Here is a 15,632-nt window from a genome sequence, read left to right as displayed (position 1 = left end):
ATTTATACCTCAAATATCAAACCTTGCACACATTCTCCTCTGTATTATTATTATTTTGGCCCTGTCGCGCGGCTTGCGGGATCTTAGTTCCCGACCAGGGATTGAACCTGGGCCCTTGGCAGTGAAAGTGAGGAGTCCTAACCACTGGACCGCCAGGGAACTGCCTCCTCTGTATTATTTTTTAGTGATGTTTAAGTATGAAAGACACACCCATCTCAGCACCAAATGAACAGATAAACCGCACTCACTGTCCCCCAAATTCTCGTTATGGATTATCTCTGAACCCCGAGCAGGGGATTACCTACTTCAAGCATTCAATACATGAAAACTGGATCTAATAAAAGAATAGGGACAATTCCCGGGATTTCTGAAGGCCTAGACGGACAGCACACTCCCTGGTACTAAAACTAGAAGAGCTTATTTTAGAAACCACACTGCTGAAACCGGAAGGTGAAGGTCACTCACAATGTCCAGCCACTGGTGCACGGCCACAGCCACCTGCGTCCCCAAGGGCTTGGTCAGCACAAGCACATCGCCTGGCACTGCGTTATCTGGCCTGAAGAAGAGAGCACAGGCAGGTCCTTGTCAAGTCAACCGAGGAGATAAGTTCATCATTGTCGGTGGAACAGGAGAAAGAAAAGGCTGGTAAAACCACATGTGTGTTTGCAAACACTCACTTATATTTAAGCCAACTAATGCCATGTATTAGAGCTTTGTCGTTTACTACTAGGATGACTGACGAACAAAACATTAAATGAAAAGTGAGGAGGCCACGGACTTCGACAACACTTAGGCCAGTGACTTATCAGTTTCCCAAAAAAGCAAATCGCTTAGTCTTCAAAGGCCTCATCAGGCCCTGATTCATCCATGCTCTTGTGTACTTTTTTCTTTTTCTTTTTCTTTTTTTGCGGTATGCGGGCCTCTTACTCTTGTGGCCTCTCCTGTTGCGGAGCACAGGCTCCAGATGCGCAGGCTCAGCGGCCATGGCTCACGGGCCCAGCCGCTCCGCAGCATGTGGGATCTTCCCGGACCGGGGCACAAACCCGTGTCCCCTGCATCAGCAGGCGGACTCTCAACCACTGCGCCACCAGGGAAGCCCTCTTGTGTACTTTTCAACACAGACCCACCAGGGTTCTGAGGCAACAAGGCTTCTGGAACAAAAACTGTTGTTCTTTTTCTTTCTTTCCTTCCTTCCTCCCTCCCTTTCCTTCCTTCCTTTCTCTCTCTCCTCTCTCTCTTTCTTTCCCTCTCTCTCTCTTTCTTTTTTTTTTTACAATCACTTATATGATAGAGATGCAGGTGGCATTTCTCAGGATGTGGGATTTGGCTAGAATCTGTGGGTCTAATGTTTTGGTGATTTCAGCATCAATGTTTCAAACTCAGAGTTATGACCAAAAAGTTTCCTACTTGGTACACAGGGTCCCTGGTTGGTCCCTGTCTTAAAGACAGAAGGCAAATACTGAAAAAAAGGCAGCCCTAAAAGCAGAAAGACTGTCCCCCCTCAGACAAAACTCCCATCTCACTTGTATCCTCACAACCAGGGCATGGGTCTAGCACTCATGTCTTTCTTGTCCAAGTTCAAGGAGCTGTCCACACAGCCATCCCGTCCCCTGACAGCGAACAACTCAAATACTCATACAGGTCAATTAAAAAGCCAGGGGCACAGACTTAAAAATCAACAACTAGCTCCTCGACTCATCCTGTAATATCTATATCCATTGTTAGCTTTGAAAAATATTAATTCTGGGAGGATATACCAGAAACTCATTTTCCAAAAACGGGACCTTAAGACATAAATGCCTTTCAATTCTGACTCAGCTGTACTTGAGAGCTGATGTGTGCTCTTGTGCGTCAGTGGTTATGTGCAACCTACAAATTTGTATCAGCAAGTGAAGTATGATAAAATTGCTGGGTTATTTTTAAGTTTGTGGGCAGTCTTTTACAAAATAGAATCTCCTGCATAGGTGCATTCTTATTTTACAAAGTAAGCATACATGTTGTTGACAAAAAATTCATTGAAGCCTGTTTTATTATTTTTTTCCTCTCGTTTTTTGACTACAGCTGGGTTCCTTTTCTGTGGGAAAGCTGGAATGGGTGAGACAGGTGCAAGTTCTCTTGTCCCATCTAAGTGGAAAGTTTGAGAACTACCAACATAAAACATAGGAAAATAAAACCTGGATGTAGGTAAAAGGCAAGACCCTTAACACGGACGTACCCATCAGTCAAAAAATGGACCAAAGACATGAATACATGAAAATGACACTCACCCTTACTCTCAGGAGTAAGGCAAAGACCAAGGAGGCTGTCACCAGGCTGTGCTAGTTAGGATGGGGCAAGCCAGCACTCTCACCTATTGCTGGTGGAGCCTCTATGAAGGGCAAACTGAAGACATCGATCAGAATTATGGTGCACAGGCAATGGACCCAGCAATTCCATTCTGAAAAATTTCTTACCAAGAGTCACACATGCAAGATGATCTATGCATTGGAGTACTATGTGTCATGTCAACATAACTGAAGATAATCTGAACGTCAAGAGTTACTTGGTTAAAAATATCCAAGACTGGTAAAAGTGTCTGCCTCAAGAAGGGACCCTGATGACTGAGGGCAGGTGAGGGATTCTGCACCGCAGGGCCGTTCACACCCCTGGAATTCTGCACACAGTGCCTGCTCACAAAATCAGATAAAACAAGTGGAGCTTTTGCTTCCTCTGAGAATAGGACAAGGTGGCTTTTCTTAATAAGACATCAAGCACGAAAAGGGCCAACTTCTGTTAAGAGAGAAACTTCTCCAAGGATCTGGAAATGGCCAGAGGGCACAAGAAAAGATGCTCATAGCATTGGCCACCAGGGAAATGCAAATCAAAACCCAGTGAGATATCACCTCATACCCACTAAGACAGCTATTACCAATAAGACAGTAAAACAAGTCCTGGTGAGGATGTGGAGACATCAGGGTCCCATCCATGGCTGTGGGGAGGTAAAATGGTGCAGCTGCCTTAGTTTGTTCCTCAAGTTAAATAGTTACCACATGACCCAGTAATTCTTAGGTATCTACCCCAGGGCATTGGAATGTATATCCACACAAAAAAACTTGCACACGATGTTTACAGCAGCATCACTCACCACAGGTGGAAATAACTCAAAGGTCCATGACCTATGACTGGATGAATAAACTGTGGTCTGTCCATACAATGGAATGTTATTCACCCATAAAAAGGAATGAAGTAGTGACACACATGCAACATGGATGAACCCTAAAAACACGCTAAGTGAAAGAAGCCAGACATAAAACATGTTGCATGATTCCATTTATATGAAATGTCTAAAACAGGCAAATCCATGAGACAGACAGTAGATCTGTGGCTTCCAGGGGATGGGAGAGGAGGGAGTTGGGAGTGGCTGCTGTGGACACAAGGTTTCTTTCTTGGGGAGACGGAAATGTTCTGGAATTGGATAGTGGTGATGGTTGCACAACTTCGTGAATACTAAAAACCAATGAATTGCGTACTTTAAAATGCTAAACTTCATGTTATGTGAAATTTTGTTATATGAATTATACTTCAGTAAAAAAAATCTAAAACTTTTTTATAAACAGGGATGAGGTACTGATACATGCTGCAAAATGGATGCACCTTAAAAAGATTATGCAAATATTCTGTGAAGTGAAAGAAGCCGGGATGGAGATGGGAAATGGAGATGGGGGCTGGCGGTGGGGTGTGACAGCCGAGGGGGTGGATGGAGTTTCTCGCTGGGGCAATAAAAGTGTCGTGAAGTCGACTCTAGTGAGGGTTGCAAAACCCTGTGACTATACCAAAGACCACTGAATTTATAAACACTTTAAGTAAGTGAACTGTATGGTATGTGAATTAGTATCTCAATAAATATATTTTTTAAAAAAGAAAGAGAGAGAGAGAGACAAAACCTGGCCAGGGGACATGAAACCAAAATCAACTTACATGATAAATTCGTTGGGCTGGCAGACAGTTGTAGCCACACCTCCTAAAACAATCCAGGGATTTAGCACTGTTTGGCCGCCGGTTACAGATGTTCCGGCCTCCTCTGCTGCATCTTTAAAACCCTGTATAATTAGGGGCATCACTTTATCCCTTTCCTACGGTTTAAAAGGACACAAATTAAAAGTCACATCATTCAGTTCAAAACCCAGAAAAGAGAGTCTACCCCTGTAGTTATAAAAAGATCATAAAACCCTTACAGGAAGCCCTGAGGGTTTACAGAAGGGGCAGGGAACAGTTCACATGGGAGCCCTTTTATCAAAAGTTGGAAGAGGCTCTAGGTCACAACGCGAATGTAGCCCAGACCACAGAGGAGTAAACACCGGAACAGCTGGGTGCACAGGGCTGCCCTGTACCTGAGCCAGCTCTCTGAACGGTCCTTAACCATCCTGTGACCAGCTAACGCGTGCCCACGCGCCCGCTCCAGGTGTCTGTGTACAAGCAGTGGCCCGAGAGCACGCGGTGAGGGCAGAGAAGGGCCTGCTGAATGCTCAGTCCTACGCGCAGGGCAAACTTCTGGCGGGGACGAAACCAATTACCTGTCAAAAATAATCTAAACAGGAGTTCACCTCTGGGCCAAGGAGGGGGTCAGGCAGCGAGGCCACAGATGCCAGCGGGTGAGCACAGGGAGCACAGGGCACCCCAGCCCCACCGCCGTCCACGTCACCAGCCAACCGCGGCCGAAGAGGCGGGTGCCTGGCCCGGAGGTGCTGTTACTGCGGCCTAAACGTCACCACAACACACGCGCGCAAACGTGCTGGCTTCAGTTCGCCCAGGAGAGAGAAGCGGAAGCAGCGGGTGGGGATGGAGACACGAAGAGCCCAGCCTATTCTACTTCGCTGCTAACTGCCAAAAAGCAGAGGGCGGGTGGGACGTGGACAGCCTGACTTCACGGCGGGGAAGGAGGGCCAACCAGACAAGTGACAGGACCACAGCCGGGGCCGAGGATGCGGCCGGACCGGCTGCTGCTTACCCTGTCGGTCATCTTATTGCTGATTCCAAGGAGCATCAGCATGTTGTCGCATTCTGTGACCCCCATGGCGTAGAGGTCGCTGAGGACGTTGGCACAGGCTATCCTGCCCTGGAAGAGAGGGGAGACGTGAGCAGGCGCCACAGGGGGACTTGCCGGGACGTGGTCCTCGGCTCCGTGCTTCACGGACTCACCGCCTTTCCTCCATCACAGAACCACTCTTGGGCATTCCCGTTACCACCTCTCCTTTCTCGTGCAGCACCCATCGTCCCCAGGTTCTTTCCCGTTCTAAACTTTAGGGAGAAGTCTGCAATTTATTTGGGTGCGGAACGGAGTGGGAGATGTCGGGGAAAAGCTTGGAGTGCTTGGTCTCAGAGGAGCCGGAGTGAAAGTGCTGGGAAACAACTGTGCTAAAGAAGACGTGCAGCCGCCGCTTCTCCCAAGCAGATCCTTAAAAATGTCACCTCTACGGGTTATAGAGAAGATGGGTTTTATATACCTAGACGGAGAAGTTTGGGGAGCTTCTTGTACGAGATAAACAGGAAAATCATCTTGGTTGAGAAACAAAAAGACAGATAGACGACACCTAGGCCTGAAATCAGATTGTTTTCTAAAGACAAAGGGAAGCATTTCCCAGTAAACTATAAGGTTTTATTGAGGAACTCTGAAACAGTACTCAACAGATATGTGGTAATAAAGATTTTCTACCGCCAACAGACATTAAAAAAATTTTTTTAAGTTGCCTTTCTCCAGACAGTAAAGGAGAAAACGACCCATTTTTCTTTCTGACATAAGGGTAATCAAACCACAAGTTACTGTCACTTCCAGCGGCCGTTTCATTGCCCATTTATGTTGTCTCACGACCTCCTGGCAGGTCGGCAGGGAGCCTGATCCCCTCCTGTGACTCACTCGAGGTAACAGCGCAGCGCGGTCGGCAGCCGGGAGGCGCCAACCCCAGGCTCGGGCTGCAGCGATCTGCTGCGCCTTCTGCGTGGGCGCTCGGGTCCTTCTACGAGATGCTGGCAGAGGATGAACTCCGGTCCTAGCCCCCTGGGCCCCCGGACAGGTGGGACACCGGGGGGAGCGGCGTGCGCAGGCTCTCAGGACCGCTTCGCCAGAGGAGGGGCGAGAGACAGGTTTCTGGGAGCGTGCGTGCTTGTCGCGGGTACCCGAAGAGGTGAGCGCTCCCTCCCCACCTTCAGGCCTCCCGGCCTCAGCCCCTACGTGCGGGGCTCGATCCCAGTGCCCCTGGCACAAGGAAGGGCCTCCGGCACTTTCTAATGATAGGATGCTGCCAGTCTCTTCATCGGCTCCTCCCAGCTGCCAGGGTGGAGGGTCCAGCTGGGAAGAAGGCGGGCTGCTGGCAGCAACCCTGCCATGAGCAGGAGGGGGTGTCCGAGCAGAGCGTGATCAGTAGGCAGATGCACACGCTACACAGTGGAATAAGACACAGGGAGGGGAATGACCAGAGTCAGGATAAATGGTCAGGTTTAATGGTGATGAGATGCTAAGCTCTTTCTTTCTGGACAGAGACATCTAGGATCAATCCTATTACAGAGGACGGTGAAACACAGGAGTGTGGCGTTTGCAAATGTCAAAGAAACAAAAGTACAAGGAAATAAAGAAGAAAACTACAAATACATCAGTCAACAGACACGCTTAACAGGCCACAGGTGTTCTGCCACAGACACATAGGCAGGTACGAAAGCAGCAGGGGACGCCCCCCGTCCACCTTAACTGCCTGCCTCATGCACGGTGCCAAGTGTGAGCAAGGGATCGACCAGATCAGATCCACAACCACGGGAGTCAGGGCAGGGGTAGGATGAGAGCAATCTGTGTAGAACGAAAACAAAAAAACCCACACAAGAATAACAAAACCCCAGCCACCACCCAAAACCAAACGAGTAAGCGGTTCCAGATGTAAAAACACGTCGGGTACACTTACCATCATGTAAGGGTCATCAACGATGGGATAAATGTAATCTGTGGTTTGGACCAAGGAAAGACCGCCGTGCCTCAAAGGAATGACACAGGTATCCATCCCGATGCCTGCAAAGATGGGGGTCATCATCATCCAAAAGTCAACAGGAAGAGCCATGTCATTTTGTATCTGCAGTGTTCTGAACAGGAGGGTTTTGCATAAGACACTTACGAACACTGCTCGCAGCCAACAGAGCAACGTGTTTCCTATCAAGAAGCGTAACTGAAATAAACGTGAAACAAAACTAGCTTAAGATAGAAAATGAGAACACAATTTGTTAGTCATGAAGACTCAACTTCAACACGGTACAATTTTTAGACTTTAATGATGCCTTGAACAGAAATTTTCCTTTGTGTTACTGTATCATGTGACTGGCACCATACAGAATCTCTGTAAAGATGAGAACAGCACGAATGGAACTTGGGTTGTCTTCTCCATAGTTACTTAGGAGTATATCTTTGGGCATGATGCTGTTTTTCCAACAGAAAATCTGTAAAATATGTTACACATATAAAATGCTATTATAGGGCTTCCCTGGTGGCGCAGTGGTTAAGAATCCGCCTACCAATGCAGGGGACACGGGTTCGAGCCCTGGCCCGGGAAGATCCCACATGCCGCAGAACAACTAAGTCTGTGTGCCACAACTACTGAGCCTGCGCTCTAGAGCCCGTGAGCCACAACTATAGAGCCCACATGCCACAACTACTGAAGCCTGCGCGCCTAGAGGCTGTGCTCCGCAACAAGAGAAGCCGCCGCAGTGAGAAGCCCACGCACCGCAACGAGGAGCCCCCGCTCGCCGCAACTAGAGGAAGCCTGTGCCCAGCAACAAAGACCCAACGCAGCCATAAATAAATAAATAAAATTTTTAAATGCTATTATACTACATTTTAGTCAAAAATGACAAAAATAAGAAAGGAAGGAAGGAAGGGAGAAAGAAAGAGAAAGAGAGAAAGAAAGGAAGGAAGGAAAGAAGAAAGAAAGAAAAGGACAAATGCTAGAACAAGTATTCATTGACTCCAGTCAAGCATGTACATGAACACTGTGGCTCCCAAGAAACCTTAAAATTCCATGCATTCCACTCATGAGAAACTTATGTCACCTCTACTAACTTAATGAGCAGGGAAAGAAAAATTTGCTTAACAAGCCTATGGGGTATATTTCAACTTATTAAAAATTGTTTCTAAACATTTAGAAAGATAACACAGACAACTGATGGACTAATTAGAAACAGTTCCCTTTTCCTGAAATCAGTTTAGCAACAGTCAAGACTAGCTACTGCAGGCTACATTAAAAAAAGAAAATCACCTGTAATGCAAACACTTCAAATTCAGACTGGCCTCTCACCAGGTAAGCCTAATGGAGTGCTTTCCTACACTCACCTCTCTCAAGAGGATGCCCTCTGGCCCTTAGGAAGTATTTCAACCTTGCAGCCCAATGGCCAAAAGCAAAGGACAAATCCCATGAAGTGCGAAAGGAAGCAAGTAGATGTTACCTTCTCGATTCAGAATTTCAAACGCAATAAGAATAAATCACACCCGAGTCACACAGAGAGGACTACGTGTGGCTTTCTTTCACAACTACCCCAGCACCGTGTCAAGTCCTGATCCATTATTACTAACACTAAAATAAAATCGAGTTTAGTGAAAGATCACTCTGTGAAGGCAGGCTGATTTTTTATTACTACGCCAGATGGCAAAGCAGAAACTCTTGGTGGAAGATCCAGTTAGGGAATGGAGGACTTTGCTTCAGAATGGCAAGTCTCACAAACTTGTGACAATGGAACACTCATTACCAGTGATCAGAAACTGTGTGATAATTCAGCTCAGCGATGCATGTATGCAGAAATGCCCTCTAGCGATGTTCTACAGCACTCAAGAGGAAACAGGGCAAGAACCACAATTAAACTCATATTGACTGCTCCCCCAAACTGATCATTCCAACAACTGGGTGTTCCAAGTCTATTACCATTCACTTTGGAAAAAAGGGAAGAAATACTGTTTTCTTTTAGATTTTCATATAAACTATAGGACTACTGAAAGAGACACTAAAAAGAGTTGCTGAAAGTTAGCTTTAAATGTTTTGTAATGTGGGAATCTTAAACTGGAATTCAATCTTTTTGATTTGTAAAGCAGTTAATTTCTCTTGACACCCAGCATCACAGCGTGTGAACCATGACTCCCCAGCACGCTCCTGGGGCTGACAAGAAGCTTCCATCACCTACAAGTCCTCTCTCTCTCCACCAGGACACCACTCCGTGTTAGAAGGAGGGTCAAGGGCTGTCCATGTGGGAACCACCAGCCACATGCGGTTACCGAGCATGTGAGATGGGGCAATTCCAAAGTGACACGTGCTGCAGGTGCACACACTCGATTTTAAACACTTAGTACCGAGAAAAACCAACGTCCTGTTAGCAATGTTTTATATTAATTATGTATTGAAATTATAGTTTTTATATACTGGGTTAAATAAAATATATTAGAATTCAATTCCCCCGATTCTTTTTTTTTTTTAATGGAACTATCTGTACTAGAAAATTTTAAATGACACAGGTGGCTCACCTCATCTTTGTTTGGGACGGCACTGGTCCGTAGTGACTGGTCTACAAATCACCTACCAAATTTCAAGAAAGGAAGAGAGAGAGGGTGAGAATGGGACAGGCCATGGGCCTTGCAAACGAGGGTATCAAGTTGAGAGAGAGAGGGACAGTACAGGCAGAGGGCAGGTAAATGCTAGAGTAGAGGGAGCCTCAAATACCAGACCGAGCAAGGTGTATGTAATCATCAGTGGGCGGTGACGGGGAATTCTAGGTTTCAGCAAGACTGAAACTATCCATCAAAAATAAATTTAAAAAACCCCAAATCATCACTCTACCCCCACTGCCAGCAGCCATCAATCAACACATGGAAGCTCTTAAGCATCAGGCAACAGAGGTAGCAAGTACTAAGACACATTTATCTTAACATTTCTTTAGTTAGAATACATTTAATGAAAGTGTATATTCAACAACTGTTACGGTTCATCCTTAGAATCCAGGAAATATGATACTCTTTTAGAAAAAAATTTTAAAAAACAGGTCAACAGACTTGTGTGTATACATTATATAAACATACATATATACATACATACACAAGTATTATGTACATGGGTACAGATGCACATGGTGCATATACATACATACACAGATAATTTCTGGTACTCACAACAGTTGCAAACAGTATTATTACCCCATTTTACAGATGGGAAAACTGAGGTTCAGGAGGGTTACGAACTTGCACAGAGTAACATTTTTTTCTCTTTCTCCTGCCTGTACCCTTGCTGTCGACATCTGTCCCCTTTTGCCACTGCTGAGTTACAGCTGACGCAGCTCCTCTCCCCATGAACACGTCTGGACTTAAAAACCAGATGACAAGCAGCATGGTGGGCGGAGGAATTGGAAGATGTGGATGCCAGTCCCTGACCCCCACCAAGTGACAGGGAACAGGTTACCCGGCCTTCCTGAGCTCCATGGAGTGCTCAATAAGTCAACGGGGGCGGTTACAGAGGGGAATGATTACTTTATCCATGAGGTTTTGACTGCATTTGTCTTTGCCCATTCGGTAGCTTATCCTTCCCGACAAAGTTATCTAAGAGCTTTCTCAGTATGTTCTCATTTCTTGACAAGCAAGCTGACATCCACTCCACCCCATTCATGTGGTATTTCTCCACGCTGAGACATCAGCTAGATAAGGACGATTTTCTAACTGAGCTCCTGCAAGCCCTACAGGCCCCGAGAGTGCAGGGTGTGAATTTTCCTTTCCTACCCAAAGCAACTCTGCAATTTATCTGCTTTATACATCAGGAAAGAAAGGAGTACCCTAGGTTCAAAACCAGTGTTGTAAGACAGAATGTGACCATAAAAGAAATGCAATTAAAACCTTATGTAAGAAAGCTGATCAACTCATACACGGTAACTACAAAACACCCACAAACTCCTAGAATACATGTCAAACACTCAAAAGGCAAAGTGATCACAGTCTTGCATCATGTACTTACAAAGCACACAAGAGAAGCTAACAAACAGCATCCCAGTAGCCTAGAATTTCTTTCTGAGCTCTGTGTTTGAGAAAAGGCAAACCACTAATGACAGCAGGAACTGGGTCAAGGAAACACGGCTCTCAAGTCCAGATGCCGTCCTGGGGTCCAGACCCCGTCCAGGGTTCTCACCTGCTGCGTCTCCCTCCTCCCCATGGGAGCTTTTCAAACAATGCCTGCTGCACAGGAACCCCGAGTTCCCCCCAACCCAGGCACTGCTCTCTAAAGGTGTCCCGCACGACACCTTTCCTACTCTGATTTAATAAAAAATGCTTTTACTGTAATACAATTGTCTCAATCGCAGAGTAACAGTTTAAAAATGGTTAGAGCACATTTCTTCATGTTTTTCAAGTAATTCCTCCAAATAAGTTACAATAAGGTAACAGTTACCATTGCTTTGCTCTTTGAATCCTTCTTGCAGAAACTTAAAAAAAAAAAAAAAAAAAGGCAACATGAGAGGAGAAATCTAGTTTTTCACTCACTGACTACATTGCAGCCAAGATGCTCTACTCAGGGAAATATGAAAGAAACAGCGGTTCACATACCAAGCCTTGGCATAACTGCTCCAAGAAACTGCTCATCTTCTTGGAAGTGGTTCTCCTGTAAGGATTCCAGCAATTTCTGCAGGACATCTTGGGGCACTTTGCAGCCGGTGCCCTTCAGTTCAGTGAATCTGGTTAACCGGAAGCTTTTGTCCAATTCATAACTTTCCGGGTTAAAGGACTCCCGCGCAGACATGGTTCTCGGGCGCACACACCTCACCGCTGGGTTCCTCCCCTCCCTCTCCTACGCGGCTGGTTTCTTTACAGATCCACCTGGGTAGCACCGAAACACAAAGACACCATTAAAAGAGTTCTTCTTACCAGTACCCGCCAAGAATCTAGTGAGTGAATACAGGACAGTGAAAAGTAAACATGAAAAGGGCTGCAATCACCAAGACCACAGGGAAGCAGCCATCTGGGACCACAATAGTTTGTCACAGTGATGCATAAGCTAGAAGTCATTTTAAAAGGTGACTGTGGTCTTCCCTGGTGGCACAGTGGTTGAGAGTCCGCCTGCTGATGCAGGGGACACGGGTTCGTGCCCCGGTCCGGGAAGATCCCACATGCCGCGGAGCGGCTGGGCCCGTGAGCCATGGCCGCTGAGCCTGCGCGTCCGGAGCCTGTGCTCCGCAACAGGAGAGGCCACAACAGTGAGAGGCCCGCGTACCGCAAAAAAAAAAAAAAAAAAAGGTGACTGTACTATTAGAGACATATTCTGTGGAAGGAGATCTGATGTCTGTGTTGTTATAATGGTGGCTCTGAGGCGCTGCAAGGAAGACGGAACTATGGGCCAGCTGACTACAGGACACAGTGCCATCTTGAGTAAAAAGTCCCAAACGTTTTTCTAGCTGGCAGCATTACAGGAAAACTAGTCACTTCACCTATCAACCAGGAAGTACTATGGTTTAGAAATTAAATGCCCTGGCTAAAGTGACTTTTCAGGAAGACCTTTTGCCATCTTTTGCTATCTCACAAAGAAAAATAATAGGCCTAACAGATACTTTTGGTGAAAATGACATTGGTGGATATGCATTTGATGAAACTCTTTACGATGCTAAGTTCAGTTTTAGAAAAACAGGTTTTCATTCTGAGCCAGAAGTACACGACATGATCCAAAACTAACAGGAAGCCTCTCTAAAGAACACAACTTGAAAACTGGAATGGCTGTTTAACACAGCAAAGCTCATTTTCTACAAGAGAGCAGTGGAAAGTTTTCTGATGTTTTAATTCAGTGCTATTTCCTAGAAAGCAAACACCCCGCCCAACTAACTAGTACACACACACATCATTGATAAAATATGCTACTGCTCATTACTGTTTCACTGCAGACCTGAAGTGATAAAATAAACTGTACTAAATCACTAGCATTTATGGTACTTCGTATCTCTGGAAGTTTCTGGAACAAAACTTTCTAAGCTTGAATCCTTTGGAGCTAAACGAAAACCTTCCACGTGCTCCCGGGGTTTACAAAACTTCCAGACTGATACTCTACTGGGCATAGAATTACAGACACCCCAAGTTTTAGGGTCAGTTTCCCCTATAAAATTTATCATTAACATAATTCCCATTTATAGAGTTTTCGATCCCGTGCGAAGCCCATCACTCATTTAATATAAATCTCCTAGAGCCTGAGTTTGGGCAGTAATCCAAACTGTCTTTACAAAACCATGTTTGGGGTGAGCAATGATTTCCGTTTGAAACCTACAACCGTAAAGGAGTAAACCTTCCGACATTCCAAGAAAACCACCTGTCCGAAAGGAGGGCGCCAGGAGAGCTAAGTTATGGAGCTGGGAATTTTGAAGCCATTTTAGAGTTAGAAAAGTCCAATAGCAGTTTGACTTGGAAGGGTTTGGAACAAAAACAACAGTCCTTTCCTCATCAAATGCCTCGCACTTAACACCGCCTCACTCCTACCAGGAGAAAAAAAAAAAATCCAACTCACGAGGCATCCAGTTATTTTCCTACCTCCAATCCCTATCCAAAAAAAAAAAAAAAAAGGCGGGGAGGGGCACTTGGTATTCAGGGGGCTAACTTCCTTTTAAATCTTACTAGGTTTTTAAGGGCAAAAAGTTTAAAACACCTTAAGCCCAAAAGGCACTCAGGAGTTTTAAAATTCCAAATGGAACGAGGGACGTAAATCACACACACCGCATCCGAATCCTAAAAAAAATAAATTCTTACATTTTTTGGACGGGATGAGAAAGTGGGGGGGGGAGGGGGACGTGAGGAAAGGCGTAATAATGGTGGGGGGCTGGCATAACACGCAGACGACTCCAACCCCGAAGCCGCCTGTTTACACCTTTAAACAATGACATGAATATTTAAAAACAACGGTTAACCCTTTCTTTCTCGGCTACGTTTTAATTTTTTCAAACGAGGGCGCCAAGCTGGCCGCAGAGCTGAGGGAGCACGGTAAGTGGGGGCGGGAGAGGGGGCAGCCCCGGCCCGGTACCTACCTCCCCCCAGGTCCCCGAGCCTAGGAAATAAACAACGGAGGGCACGCGGCGACGTGGGCGCAGGGGCGGCGCACCCCCCGGGAAGCACACGTCGGGGCGGCGGCCGGTGCGCGCAGGGCAGCGCTCGGGGACACCTTAAATCCCCGGCTGCCGCCTTTAAAGGCCACCCGGGCCCAGGCTCTTTGTGCGGTGCGGCCCGGTGGAGGCGGAGCGGAGCGGCCAGCGGGGCCATGCCCGCCCGCCCGCTCTCTGTCCCGGCGGCAGCGGCGGGAACAGCGCGGCCCAGGCCGCGGGGCGGGCGTGAGGCGCGCACGGCCCAACGGCCGCGGCGGGTCCCCTGGCTCGCGGGCCGGCCGGGCCGGGACGCCCGGGGTCAGGCTGCGCCCGCGGGGCCGGAGGGAGGGCGCGCGCAGACGGGGGGGCGGGGAGGGCCCGGAGGCGCCGCGCGCCGCGCCCCGGGCACCGGGCTGGGCTCTCCCGCCGCGCGCGCGGGCCGCCGCCGCCGCCGCACAAAAATGTCGGCGGGCGAAAAAATTAACCCCTGCGTCGCCGCCCTCCCCCTCCACTCCTCCCCCGCCCTCTTCTTCTCCCTCCCTCCTTCCTCGGCCCCGCGCGGCGGCGGCGGCGGCGGCGGCGCGGGCGGTGCTTCTTTTTTAAAGCGGCCCCACCAAGCCCTGGCTCGGCCCCTCTCCAGGCTGCGCTGCAGAGCGCCGACCGTGCACGGCTCCCGGCGCGCCCAGGCGGCCCGCGAGGGGATCCGCACGGCCGCCCTGGGCCTGCGGACGAATATTCCCCTTTAAGCCTGGTGTCTCGCCCCCCCTCCCCGAGCTAGGCGCTTACCGGTTCGCTTTGCGCCCTCCGCCTCCTCCCGCGAACGGGACTCCGCCGCTCCCACAATGCACCGGGCGCCGCCGGGCTCCCTTAAGCGTCGCCTGAATAAAAAGGCCGCTCCCGGCGGCGGCGCGGAGGGCGGGAGGGCCCCGGGCCGCGCCTGGGCGCCGCGTGGGCTCGGCCTGGCTCGGCGGGCCCCTGCTGGGAACGGGGCCGCCGTGCGCCGCGCGCGAGGGGCCTTTAAGGGCCGGCTCCCTCCCTTTAAGAGGCGGCGGGCCGCGGCCAGAGCGGCTCGGTAGCTGCGTGCGGCCCGGCAAGGGGGCGGGGGCGATGTGCAGGCCCGAGCGCGGCAATGATTGGTCTCGGGGGAGGGGTGGGGGGTTGCAAGCCCGAGGAGAGGTGGCATCCGTTGCATGATGCAAAAAGGATTGATTTCAAAAGTTGCGAGTTGCATTGGCAGCAGCCTTTGGCGCCCGGGCCACCTCCTTTTCCTGGATCCGCTGGAAGGGCCGGGAATGTCCCAAAACCTGGCCGGGCTCAACCGCGCTGCATTCTGCGGGACCCTGTACCTGCTCCCCCGAGCGCTGCCGTTGTTCCTACCGGCAGACAATAAGCGTGGAAACAATTTGAAAATCGAATCGGAGCAGAGGAAAGGCCTCTTCTGCTGCGATGAAGGACTTCGAAACAGAGACGGCGCGTTTCGTTAATAACGAGTCTCCCTTCTATTGTTCAGCCTGGCTCGGGAGTTCATATGAGCCGTAGTGAAC

General features: G+C 48.6%; 1 protein-coding gene across 5 annotated transcripts in view; it reads right to left on the bottom strand.

Moving 5' to 3' along the window:
• The window catches only part of SEPHS1 (selenophosphate synthetase 1), a 28,416-nt gene extending 13,237 nt beyond the window's left edge, over window positions 1-15,179 (bottom strand). Inside the window, exons 1-6 of one of the 5 annotated variants that reach the window (XM_082619556.1) lie at window positions 14,875-15,179; window positions 11,582-11,851; window positions 6,930-7,033; window positions 4,988-5,095; window positions 3,958-4,112; window positions 466-556 (exon numbers count right to left, since the gene is read on the bottom strand). In XM_082619556.1, the coding sequence (XP_082475682.1) occupies window positions 466-556; window positions 3,958-4,112; window positions 4,988-5,095; window positions 6,930-7,033; window positions 11,582-11,774 (651 nt within the window). In that variant the 5' untranslated portion in view covers window positions 11,775-11,851; window positions 14,875-15,179. Of the gene's footprint in view, window positions 1-465; window positions 557-3,957; window positions 4,113-4,987; window positions 5,096-6,929; window positions 7,034-11,581; window positions 11,852-12,278; window positions 12,353-12,380; window positions 12,671-14,034; window positions 14,324-14,874 lie in introns of those variants that run through there. The other 4 variants (XM_082619552.1, XM_082619553.1, XM_082619554.1 and 1 more) reach the window with 4 other exon arrangements.
• Between the last annotated feature and the right edge of the window lie 453 nt (window positions 15,180-15,632).

This window comes from Mesoplodon mirus (assembly GCF_964341445.2).
Source record: "Mesoplodon mirus genome assembly, chromosome: 4".
Lineage (NCBI taxonomy): Eukaryota > Metazoa > Chordata > Mammalia > Artiodactyla > Ziphiidae > Mesoplodon > Mesoplodon mirus.
Note: the sequence above shows the minus strand (reverse complement) of the source record. Positions and strands in the feature narration are given on the sequence as shown.